Here is a 13,235-nt window from a genome sequence, read left to right as displayed (position 1 = left end):
AAGTAAAAGCAGCCCCTTTCCTCTGGGTGGGCTGCTATTCCTCATGGGCCTGAAGGCCCGGGAAGTAGGGACTCATGCCCACTTGAAGCAGCAGCGGCAGCCCAAGGGGCTAAGTGTACAAGTGCCGAAGATAATAAGGCACTTACACATGTGACCCTCAGCTACATTCCTGCAGGGTGCAGAGAATCAAGCACAGCAGAGAGCACACATGCACACACACCCTCAAGTGCATGGAACTTAAAAAAGGAAACTTGACAAATGCAAACCAACAAGGAACAAGTGGTGATACGAAGAGGACCCTTTGTCACGATCTGTCCTAGGTCTTGGAACAAATGACCTTCCACAGCTAATTTCTAAGGGGTTGCTGTTTCTTTGGGTTGCTGTTTGTTTTCGAAATGTCCTTCAAGTCAGCTGCTCCCAGAGAGTCAGGATTATTATAGAAAACATGACCTTAGCCTTCTCAATTCTCTCAACTCCAAGACTAAGTAAGGAACTGCCTATTTACCCACAATGCTTCAGAGAATGCCCGGAGGCCTTCCAAGGGCCTTGGTGGGTGGGGCACCCCCCACCCCAAGACTGAGAGTCATAGGACCAAGGCCTTGGTCCTGGAAGACAGCACTTAAAGGGGGCCTTCCGCTAGTAACTGGCCACTTAGGCATCAGAGTAAGTCGGCTCTGGAAGAGCAGCTGGCCTTGAAAATGAGATAGGTTTACCCTATCTTGGAGCAATGGGAAAAACTGTTGTTGTTGTTTTCTGTCCATTTGCAGATCGGTAAAGCAAGGCACTGGGATCTACTTTAAACTTACTTTTCTCTTGGTAGCTCTGGGAGCAACCCTTTCTCCAATAATTACCTAACCCTGGTATAGCAGGTGGCACTTGAGAAAGTTGCACTCCCCACAACCTAAGGAAATGAATGAAAAAGTAAAAAATCCACACACCTGCCTGTCCACCCTGAAACCTTTCCTTTCCTTTCATACCTCTGTCATGTATTCACCAGTTTCCTAGGCTACCAATCTCAAGATAGCTTATAACATGGAGCCAGCCCATTGATGAAGAGTAACAATAATTAAACCAAGAGGTCCCTGGGAACTCACACTCCCTACCAATGACAACCATCCTGCAAATTCTTCAGGAAGGACTGGGTGATTTAAGGCAGCTTTCCAATTACCCACACAGCTGTCCTTAGCCGAGCAACCCTGTCCCACAGAGGTAATGTGGGGGTAGCTAACTTCATGGAACCAATATTATTGTCCACTACATGAAACAAAGTTGCTAGGAGAGCTTTTCTTGGGTGACGTTCTTAAAAGATGCCTTCCTATATCCAATCCCTATCATCTTATCCCAGTATCAGGCACCAAAGCTCACAGCAGCCAGTCATGATGATGACAACTGTCATGCTCCTGTCCTTGTCATCATCACAGCTAACATTTACTGAGTGGTTACCGTGTCCCAGATACTATCTTAAGTGCTTTACTAGTGTTTCCTCATTTTTTCTCATGTATCTTCACAACAGCCCTACAGGGTAGAAGAGGTTAAGTACCTTGCCCAGAGCTACACAGCTAATGGTAGGATTGAACCCAGGCCTTTACCACTGTATGGTCTGTTCCCTTAGCCAGTATGCCACCACTGCATTGAAATATTGATATGCTATTTAATATTAACTAATACCAATATACTAATACAATAATATATGTAATATACATAATACTACTACTATGAAAAACCTGCTATCATCTGTTCAGTGCTCACAATGAGCCAAGACTTCTGCTGATTGTGTGATTTCAAGTATTTCCTTTAATCCTCACAACAACCCTACTAGATAGGTACTATTACTATTCCCTTTCTACAGATGAGTGAAACTGAGGTTGACAACAGTTAACATGCCTAAGGCCATGGGTAATGCAGCTCAAGCACAAACCCGGGAGATAATGGTGCAAAAACTCAATCCCCAAAGCTGAACTTGCATTAGGAAAAAAGGAGGCAATTCCACAGCCCTACTTAGCCAGGCTCCCTGCTGTGTCCCACTCTACAGGGTCCCAGAGAGAATTTGGCAAATACATGCCAACAAGGAAGCCTGTCTTGCCTTTCCATGTCAATTTCTGGTCTGATTAATCTAGGAAAAGAGGATCCATACTTTCTAGAAGTCTCCCCTTGCCCCCATTTTCCCTCAACCTGATTTATGAAGAAAGCACCTCATATCTAGCAGCCTCTGCTAATGCTCTGCCCTGAACATCTAATAAGTGTTTACCCAGGCCTCCCAGAGCCGTAGTTAAGGGCCTTAATGTGCAATCTGGCTCGGCGCCTTATTTAATCAGCACCTGAATGAAATGTCTCTTTGCTAGCAACAGCCAGAGCACAGTCAGTCAGAGACTGTCTGCAAACACAGCTGGTCAACTGGCAAAGGCGATTCGATTCAAAGGCAAAATCCACCCTGAGTTTATACTGCCACTGATGTGTGACAGAGATGGGGAGACCAGACTGAAAGCCTTGGGAGGTAATGAAAGTGGGCTCATGCTTCCCTTCTCCTCCAGGTTATGTGGCTTCTCCCTCTCCTGCTCACCTAACACCTACCCACAGGGCACAGCTTTGGGACAGTTTCTGCCAAATCCTGTTCAGGCCAATCCTCTCGAACCTCCTGGCTCCTCTGCCATGCAGCCCCTGCCCTGAGAACCACTGGGCCCAGGAAAAGACTCATTCTACCCTCCCTCCCTCTAGCCTTTCCTCCAGCAGCTACTGGAAAGGAACCACAGCCAGCTGAGAGCCCCCAAACCCTCCCCTTCAGGATCACAGGCTGGCAACAGGTCAATTCCCTTGACACACATGCACTACACTGACAGATGTGCAAGCCATGCCCCGTGCAGCTGGCAGCTCTTTCTCTGGGAAAGAGCCGAGTAAACAAAACAGAGGATTCATGCCCAGAAGAGGAGAAGTCCTTCTCAAGCCTTCAGGTTTAACTGCTGCATCCACACACCTTGCAGGGAGACCTACCCTAGGGATCAGCAGGTTAGCAAGACACGGATAGCCCCAGTTCATGGGGTGAGGGGCGGGGCCAAAAACTGGGCAAGGCACGTGGGAAAGGCCACCTGTTCATAAACATTGGGACATACTCCACCAATCACAAATCAAGTTAGGGTAACAAGGCCCTTCTTAAAACTCCATCTCTCCGTTTTGCCCAGTTGAATCTATGAGCCACTCACACTTCAGTGTGACCCTCTTAAATGGAGCTGCCGTCTTCCTAATTCCCTCATGGATATCACCTCCTCTGATGAAATGGGCACTTTGAATTGTAGAAGGGATTGTTTTGGAGCTTTCTCTGGAAGGACGCAAGCTTGGGTGGGGTGGGTCAGGGGAGAGACCTGGAAGCAGAGAAGGAACAGGCCAGAGAGAGGTGGCAAGGACAGTGCCACACCTCATCAGTTCTGCACTGGACCTTGGTGGGGCAGGACCCATCCCAGGAGCCACTATCAATCATCTTCTGGCCACAGGTGGGATGCCTGCTTACTCTCATCAATGTTGTGTGTCCATCCTTGACAGTGTGGGCCTTCTTTGGGACAGCACAGAGAACACAATTCTCTATCTCACAAGCCTCCTATCAAGGATGCGTGGGCAACTGCAGCTGTCTTATCAACAGCCCATGAACGACAGAGTACTCCTAGAGTTTTCCTTGGTTTGCCAAGGGAGAAATAAAGAAAAACCTGCCAGATACTGATATGCAAATGTCTCCCAGTTACAGTTGAGACACTTTTCTGTGAAACAGAAAGCAACTCTGTGCCTTTGCACATACTGTTTCCTATGCCTACAATGCCTACAATTCCCTTCCTTCCAGCAACACCCAACAAACCCCTCCGCATTCAGTCACACGTTTATTGAGGCCCTGCTATGAGCTAGGCCGGGTTAAAAGCACCAGAATGAAAACAAGATGAACAAAGGTCCCTTGTGCTCATGGAGCTAATGTCTCCCTCATGAGCCAACTCAAATGTCACCTCCTCTAGGAAGCTTTTCTTAATTACACTAGGAAAAAAAAAAGACCCTCTGTCCTCATCTTTATTCAGATCTGTTACTGTGCATGTTGTAATTTAATTTCTCTCTTTTCTTGCCTGTCTCATCTGAACTGTGAGCAACATGAGGGCAAAGAATGTCTCTTATTTATCTCTAAATCTCTAGTGCCTACCACACTGGACACACAACAGGCATTCGATAAATGGTTGCTGAATGGATGCAAGAATGAATAAATTCCCCGGGAGCACTTAAAACGAGTACTACAGAGTGAGCATACAATTACTATGTGTCAATATTTCCCCTTGTTAGTTCCCCAAGATCTTAGAGCCTGTAAGGAGGGGAGGGAATGTAGGATTGCAAGGTGATGAGGGAGGCCTGACTGAAATACACTGACATAACTCCCAGTCACCAAATAAGCCACTAAACTCGAAAGCTTTCTCAAAATCCACCTCACAGTAACGTGGGGCCCTCAACCTCTAATTTTGGTTGCATTATTTAATACCTACATAAACACTGAGGTGCTGCCGTAAAATTCCTGCCAGTCAGAATGAGCATTTGAGCCAACTTCCCACCTAATACGTCAGCCACTAGATAATGTCTCTCAATGTGGAAACCAAGATTCACTGGCATCAGAATCACTTGGGAGCTTCTAACAAATGCAGATTCCCATCCTCGCCCAACACCTACTCAGACCTTGTATAGAGAGCCAGGCATCTGCATTTTAACAAGCTTCCAGGGGAATCTTTCACAAAGAAAGTATGAGAATCACTGCTCTCTACACCCATAGTCTCTTCATATCCATTCAGCCAGTTACCATGGAAGGGCAACACCTGAACAAAACATATGAAGACCACAGATGTGTTCATTAATCCGATATTGAGATGAGGTGGGGGGAGCTCCCTTCACAAGGTAGATGTGTACCAAATCATGCTGTACACTTTAAATATCTTACAATTTTGTCAGTTATACCTCAGCAAAGCTGAGAAAAATAAGGGAAAAAAATTATGAAAGACCAGAGGTTGAGAAACCTGACACTTCTTGCAGTTATTGCAATGAGGCATGATGATAATGAACTACCCACTGAAAATTACTGAAGGGGAGAAAGAGGTGGCAAGTCAGTCACTAGCCTAATAACACTTTTTTAAATTTATATGATGTTAAAGAAGGACAAAAAAAAAAACAGAAAGTAGGCATGTCCAGATGACTAGCAAAGGATTAAGACTAAAATCCCAACAGTACCATTTCCTCACTGGGATGAAAGCGAGTAGGTACTCTGGGCAGGGAGCGGCTGTAGTTGTAAAAAGCAGCTCTTTGTGATGGAAATTCAATAAAAAGACTTGCGGTGGCAGCCAAAAACGGCCCTTCCCTCTCACTATTTCAAAAAACAGGAGATTCTCCTAATGTGCACAAGAGACACAGGCATGGTGCCCATGAGACCTCAAGGAAACATACACAGGGCCACGAGAGGGAAAAGAAAAAAGGGATGAAAGATGTCAGCTGTCAATCACTCAGCATTACCCAGGCACACATTAAACAATTACCACGCAGGTAAGGGACTGTATTAAGCTCTGCAGGGAGTTACAAAGAAAAAAAAACACTACTCCTTTTTGTTTAAAAAAAAAAGAGCCTTCACACTAATAGTGGGGACTGAACAAACATGCAAAAACAAGTGACCCAGCCAAACACATACAGAATTACCCACCTGTATACGAAGGTATACATGAAAGAGCTAGATCATCTGAGGAATGTTCAGAGGGTTGGGAAAGTAGGACAAAAGGTATTACTAGAATGACTGGAATAACTGGAGTTGGGTCAGGGTCATCTGGAAAGTTCCACAGATGGTGTCTTCAGAAGGATCTACAGAGGGGACCAGACAAGTCTCACATAGATGACAACAAATGTGGCACATCTATGGCAAAGGGACAAAAATCCAGGGAGCCTGTGGATCACCCCAGCAGGAGCCAGCAACACACTGGTACTTAAAAGCAAGTAGCTGGGTTGTATTAACAGGTGTTTGGCGACAAGAGGCTGGGAAGTAAATCCTTCCTCTCTCCTGGGTGTGGGCTGGACCTCTGGTAAGAGTCACAGTGTCCAGTTTTATAGGCTGTGCATTAGAAGTGTATGCAGGCACCGGCACAGATCCAGAGAAAAGCAACAGAAACAATCAGGGAAATGGATTCTAATGGCTATCAAGAAAGGTGAAAAAGCTTTGAGGTTTGTCAGTTTCTGAGTCTGAGATAAAAAGATATTGGTCATCTGCCAGCTCCAATCAGCTTTGCCCAGCTTCTTTGTTTAAGTGACCACATAGTTATTCAGAGGTTTAAAATGCTTTGTTTCCATGTGGCCCATTTCACGGAGAAGACAGAGACAGGAAAAGGTTAAATAATTTGCTCAGGTTCCCATAGCAAGCCATGAGCAAAACTAGCATAATAATTTTAAATCCCAGGGCTGTCTGTGGGCTGTTTAATCCACCGATCTACACCACTTCTCTGTATAATGGACGCCCCCAAAAGACTGTAATAATGAAGATGGAAAAATTCACTGCAAATTTCCTTGGGGAAAAAAAATAAAACAAACTAAAAAGGAATGTCATGCCTCGCTGCTGAGGCCCATATAAATATCACCCCCTTGTGCCTCCCTGGACTGATGAGACAGGACGCAGTCCATCTGATAAGCTGTCAGCAAATGGCTGGATCCCTCATTGTACCCATTACCCACCACCGTCAGTTCCAAGCCGGAGCAGTTATCAGTGCTCCAGACAACAGATGGGGATGAGGAGGGGTGCCTGGTCTGAGTCAAGGGCGGGTGGGGGGAAAGGCTTAGTTCTCAAACCCATCAGGTTTCCTCTAAAACAAATCTATCATAGACCAAACGGAACCCACCAGTATATATTCAGTTCTAAAAGGTGTGCACAAGAAGCCCAGGACTGTTTTGAATATGTGCCATTTTTATACTTTAAGCAAGGAAGAAGAAAATCAGTGAACCAAGAGCAGGTAAGCCATATTTGGTGGAAATTGGACTTGTAATACATTGTAAATCAGACAGAAAATCAAATAGCAATGGCAACTCTAAAAAAAAGATGGGGCTCACTATTTTGGCTAAAAATCAGGGGCTTGGGGCTCTGAGGTTGAGAGCATCAATTATTATTTGCCAAATGTCCAGCCTGGATCTAGCCTGCCTTCTGTGCATAGACATTGAGAGTTCATCAGCCCATTACACTCCACAAAGTTCAGTGCCCAGTCAGGAGGTGTTGACACAGACATGTACAGAACCAACAGGAATTGGACAATAAGACAAGACATCCAAAATGGCATCTTTTTGTTAAGTTCCTAAGACAGAGAAAAAAAAAACTAGACACAAAGGAGATAAAAGGCCCCTAATTTAAGACCACCAATCTATACAGATACAATCAATCAAACTGTCTTAGCATTTTAACCCTTCTGCTGAGACTTAACCTATAAGAATCTCTTCCTGGCTAAAGCCTCCATTCCCACTATGAGAGCTCAGTTTTAAAGGCACCTCTGCCACTACCTTGCCAGGTGATTTTTGTCCAACAGCATAATTACTCAGTAAATTCATTCCCTGCCATCCATACCTGTCAAAATAATACACACAAGCGGACTAGCCATGCTTGAAGAAATACTTATTTGTGTAACTGATCAACACCACTGATATTCAGCCAGGGGTTTAACAAGGTGCTTGGTGATGATCCCCGAGATCCCCAAGTATCTCCTGCTTGAGCCTAGATAATGTGATGGGTGCTTTAATAATACAAATAAACCTCTATCCATCAGTCCATAGTCCCAGGACCTTTGAGAAACCAGAGGAGACCAAAAAGAAACCCAACAGCAGGAATATTAATCAAGAACAGAACCCAGACACAAGAACTGCCCTTCCTTATGCTTCTAAGGCTGGCAGTCACCCATAGGCAATGCGGCTATGCCGAGGGTCTGTGCACCAAGGCCTTGGGAATAAATATTTTACAGACTAAGAAATGGGAGATGGGGAGACTAACCAATTTCCCTCCAACTCATCTATTTCCTGGCCCAAAGCAATACCGTCCTTGTTACAAACTTACACTGACTCTGGGGAACAAGGCCTTTCTATGAAGCCAAAATTGAGTCATCTTGTTGAGAGAAACACATCAGAAATGTTTCTGCTAAGCTATCCCTTCATTTCAACTAATGCCTCCCCCCTTCCTTATTAGGACCTCTGAAGTCCACAGAATTTACTGCCCTGATACAGCCTAGTTCTGCTAACTCACTTGCCAAAGTATTTCTTTGCACTAACATCTCCGCTTTAGAAGAGACAATCACCAGAGAAAACATTTTAACATCTCTTTCTCCAGGCCCAGACTAATCTATCATAACCCTAAATAAGATAACACATGTAAAGTGCTAGATAAATGTAAGGTATTATTAACCATACTATCATTAAGTCTGCAACCAAGTCTGACAATTGTTTCCAACCATCTGTTTTTAATTTTTTCTTTTTTTTTTTGAAGGACTCCCATCAACTTTTAAAAATCCATACGTTCCTGCTTCCCGGGAAAGTCATAGGTAGAGTATGGAATGTTGGATTCATCAAAGGCTAGGTCCTCCCAGTAGGCCTAGAGGACTACAAAGGAGTGACTTGGGAGTACAGGGCAAAGGAACACAATTCTGGGCTCAACAATCTCTCAGCATGACTGTCCTCTGCCCCCAACCCTATAGCTTCAGGGTATAAGCCAAGCACAGGACAGTAGAAAAAGCAGAGGTGACAGGGATCAGTCCATAGTCACCCAGAACATTCCATCCCTCTGCAGTAGCCAGCTCCAAGTGACATCAGCATCTCCACACAGCCCCAAGGGTGGCCTGGTCAGGTTGACTTACTGGGAGATACAAGGATGAAAAGAAGAACAAGGTCCCTGACCTCAGCAAAGTAAAAACTCATTTCCTTTTTCCATACAAGGAGGCCAAAAGCAGCACCAGAATAGCTCTCTGTTGTATCCCTGGCCACTGCTTATGGAGAAAAGAATCACAGAACATAGGCTGTCAAGACCTACATGTGCAATTCTGCCTCGTTTTGCAGATGGGTCAAACTGGGGCCCCGTAAGAGTTCTTTCCCCAAAGTCACACAACTAATTAATGCCAGAAGTCAGTCTCCAGAGTCTTCTAAAAGCCTCTAAAAACCTCTCCACTAAAAACCATGGTGTTGCCAGGTTTAATGTCATCACACCAGCAGCAGCCCCAGTCAGACTGAATTTAGTCCTTTGTTGACCTTCTAGATATGTGGTTGCCAGACGCCTCAAGACCCCTTTATAGAAGAGGTACCCTCTGACCTTCACCACCTGCCATCCAAAAAAAGCACTCCTGTCCCAAGAGCCTCACACAGCAGTGGCTGAGATGTGTTGTTTCCTCTCATTAACAAAAAGCCCATTCATAAAAAATAAAGAAAGAGGACTGGCTCAAATTTACACAGAAGGTCTAGCTGGGGAGAGCCCTGGGCTTCCTGTGAATGGCATCCCCTCCCAAGAAGTCCTTCTTTCAAAAAATGCTGCTCACTCGAGCTCTGCTCCATGCTTACAGCCACCCAATGGATAGCTGCCTCTTTATTCCAAAGCTATCCACACCTTACTTACCACATCTGCAAGAGGGGAAGGGGCTTGAGGCCATTCACATTTTACAGATCAGGAAACTGCGTCCAGGAACCTGCAATCCAAATTGTTCCTAGAACACAGAACTAGCAGGCATCTGAGCCACAAGACAGCGCCATGCTGCTCAGCCTCAGCCTCCCCGGGAGACTGCCCTGCCATTCCACTGACAGCTTACAACCCCACAGAGGATGGGTCAGCCTTCCAACCCAGGCGCTAATTCATCTTTTGGCTACAGGCTAGAGACCACCCATCCCTGGGCCCCGCCAGGCCTGTAAAATGGAGATAATAATCCCAACCTCCCGCCAGATAAAGGGTTGTCACAATTCTCCTGAGAATAACCTTCTACAAATATAAAAGCAATAAAGATGCTAATGACAGGTTTCAAACTCCCTGAATAAAACACATCAAATTCTCCACACCCTACAATCTAAAAAAGATTTTTCTTCCCTTTCTCCTCCTACATGATTTTATAGTTCTTGAACACCCACAGACTGAGAAAGACCAGTCTCACCCTTGGTCCTCACCCAGATTATTTTTATATATCTGGAAACCTTCCTTTTCAATCCCATTTGTTTTTCTTTGGGAGGTCAAGGAATCAGCTCTCTACACACCCCTGGACTGTGACCACAGGAGACAGAATAAGAGTGACTAAGATGGAGAGGTTTGCAAAAAATAAACACTCTCACCTTAGAGATCATCAGTACAAAGATCAAGGGTCAGCCTGGGGCCTGTTTCAAAGCGCACTTAGTAGGAGCCTGGTGCTGCTCCAACACCTCGGAATTCAAAGGCAGACCTCACCCTAAGAGTATAAACTCCCAAATGAAAGTCATTAAGAGAAACCTGTATAAGTATTTACCCAAAGTACCAAGTGGAGACAAAGAATCTCATGTAACCACCTCCAGATAAGAGTGTCATCAGGCCTCTGGGAAATTAACAATGGCAGAAGGCTGGGGGGCTGGGGCCCCCAGATGTGATTAAGGAAGAGCACCTGGCTGGGGCTGGACTTCCTGCTTCTGAAAAGCCAGGGCAGGGCTTGGGGGCGGGGGCGGGGGCGGGGAGGTAGCCGCTCTGAGTACCAGTCTTTCCTAGGGCTCAAGCACAATGTTCCTCACCTTCACTGTAGGGCTGAGGCGTGGTGCAAAGGTAAAAGAGCCAAATCTGCACAAAAACAGCCACTCCTCGGAAAACCATTTTTATGGGTCCCACTTCCCGCAGCCATCAGTGCTCTACACTGCTGAGTGTCCGGAGCACACAAATGAATCTTATCACTGAGGCTGCCCAGGAAAAAGTCAACAGACTCACATGCATCATGGTGACCAGGTGACAGGGGTTGAGCAGGTAGATGACGGTCTTGGTGGCGAACTTAAAGCCCACCTCCACCCCGAAGGTCAGGCACAGGGCTACTAAGAGCAGATTCTTGCTCAGGCTCTCCTTGCCTTCCTCTGGCCGCTGGGTCACCTGCTCTGGCCGGCAGCCACGGCCACCCCTACCGTCCTCCTTCGTCTGCCTCAGGATGTGCCGCAGGGCCACCAGGATCTCCAACAGGGCCAGGGTCAGGACCACCACACTTTCCAGCAGCCGCTGCTGCCAAGAGAGGAAGGCAGCACAGTCGGGGCCCCCATTGCCTGCAAAGCTGGGGTCCACGCCCCCATAGAGCCAGTCCAGGAGACTTTCGTAGCTATACCGGGACATGATGCCAAGTGGTTCCCCTCGACCACCGTGCAGGAAGCAAGAGCGAGATGGAACAGAAGCTCAGAGGGTTGCCCGAGTCGTGGGACATGTACGGAGGGCACACCCCCGCTCCCGCACCCCCTCCAGACACGGGCAGCTAGAGCAGGGGAGGGGAAGCTACACGCGAGGCCCGGGGTAAAGTGCTGGCTCTAACTTGTCCCCACGGCTGTCTGGGGAGCCCCCCGCGCTTCTCCAGTGGCCACCAACGAGGCAGGGTTGAAACGAGCCGTTGGCCAATCTAAAAGGAAGGAGAGGAAAAAAAAAAAGGTCTCAAAGAGGCAATTGCATCGGGAATTACAAAGCGGGGAGGGGTAACTAGCGAGGGATAAAAAGGGGAACGGGGCAGTGGCGAAGCAAGCAGGGGTCGGGAGGCAGGGAGGGTCAGGGCGAGGATCGAGGGGACCCGGCAGTGCCGCCGGGAGAGAACGGAGGAGCCACCCGGGCGAGCGCGAGAGGACACGCGGAGGCCACGAGAGGAGCTGGCGGGGCCGGGCAGGCGGGGAGGGCGACGGGGAAGGCAGGGACGCCGGACTCCTCGTCTCACACACTCGCCACAGGGGGATCTCTTACTCCTGCAACCGCGTGGCCGTCTCTGCCCCCAGCTAGCAACTTCGCCGCCGACGGGCCCCTCCAGCCAATTTAGAGACGTCCGGGTGCAGTCTCCCGCCCCCGGGTACACCCCCGAGCCCCCAGCTCCACCCCCGGCCCCGGACGCCCGCCCTCCGGGCAGCACCACCCCCAGCCCGCGGCCCGCCCGGGGCAGGCCCCCCTAGCGCAGGCGGCGGCTGCGGCGGGAAGAAGGGGGAGGGAGGGAGGGCCGGAGAGAGGGCGGGAGGCCGGGCCGGCAAGGGGCTGGGCTACAGCCGGCCCCCTCCCTCCGCCCCGGCGCCGCATCTCCCCGCGCCTCCTGCCCGGCCTCAGGGATGGGCCGCCGCGCCCCTCGGAGCTCCACTCACCCCCAGCTCTGCCCGCGGCCCCGACTTGGGCGACCGGCCGCTAGGCTCCCGCTCTCCTGGTGCCCCGGCGCTCGGCTCTCCCGGCGACCGCAGCCGCCGCCGCGCACGGCTCCTCCTCCCCGTCTTCCTCCCCCTGCAGCAGCCGCGCTCGCTTCCTCCTCCGTCCCCTCCCTCTCTCCTCCCTCCCCGCCTCCGGCCCAGCCTCTCGACCCCGCGCCCTGGGGCCCCCAGTGCCCCGCCTCGCCTCTTTCCCTCCGAGGCCTCCCAGTCCCCGCTCTGCGGGCCCCCTTCACACCTCCCAGCCCCCTCCCGTCGCCTCTCCCTCCCCTCCCTCCTCCGGGCTCAGTCTCCGCCCCCGGCCCTCCTCCCCGGCCTGCCCGGTATTCGGCACTCTTCGAGCCTGCACGCGTGCACATCCACCTTCCTTCACCACCGTGTGCAGAAATCGCCTCCTCAGCGAAGCCGTGTGACTGACTCCACCTCCTGCGACCGCTTCTCCAGAGCACTTCTCTCGACGCCGGGCACACAGTAGGCACTTAACCGGCCCTTGCTGCCTCCTTGGGGAATGAAGAAGCCCATCTAGTGATGAGCAGCTGCGCAAGCTTTTCTTTGGGATGTTTGCTGGGCCTGACCTTCTCTTCGCGTCTCCTTTTCTGCCCCGAAACTGTAGGCTCGTGCGGGACCCGGATGGCGTCTTCTCTCACCTTTCTAGCCACAGTTCCAGTACCCGCTTCAGTACCTAGGACGGAGGCTTCTTTTCCCCGGCTCTTGCCCCTCGTGCTCTGCTCCTGTATTTTTCCCTCACAACCCCAGGCCGCAGCCCACCCCCCACCACTCCCTCTCCCAGCCCTTCTCCCCATTCTCCTGCCACGCCTGCAGTCACAGGGTAGCAGGAGGAACAGCTTCCCATGACC

The 13,235-nt window shown here is 49.3% G+C and overlaps 1 protein-coding gene across 15 annotated transcripts in view; it reads right to left on the bottom strand.

Annotated features, from left to right (window-relative positions):
* Positions 1-12,520, bottom strand: part of TMEM164 (transmembrane protein 164) — a 314,697-nt gene extending 302,177 nt beyond the window's left edge. For 3 of the 15 annotated variants that reach the window (XM_036912660.2, XM_036912662.2, XM_036912661.2), the window contains exons 1-2: positions 11,936-12,086; positions 10,937-11,603 (exon numbers count right to left, since the gene is read on the bottom strand). In XM_036912660.2, the coding sequence (XP_036768555.1) occupies positions 10,937-11,326 (390 nt within the window). In that variant the 5' untranslated portion in view covers positions 11,327-11,603; positions 11,936-12,086. Of the gene's footprint in view, positions 1-9,619; positions 9,690-10,320; positions 10,414-10,936; positions 11,604-11,913; positions 12,088-12,321 lie in introns of those variants that run through there. The other 12 variants (XM_057495625.1, XM_057495624.1, XM_036912666.2 and 9 more) reach the window with 11 other exon arrangements.
* Positions 12,521-13,235: the final 715 nt, after the last annotated feature.

The sequence above is a fragment of the Manis pentadactyla genome, chromosome X, assembly GCF_030020395.1.
Source record: "Manis pentadactyla isolate mManPen7 chromosome X, mManPen7.hap1, whole genome shotgun sequence".
In the NCBI taxonomy this organism is placed as follows: domain Eukaryota; kingdom Metazoa; phylum Chordata; class Mammalia; order Pholidota; family Manidae; genus Manis; species Manis pentadactyla.
This window is presented reverse-complemented; position numbering and strand designations above follow the sequence as displayed.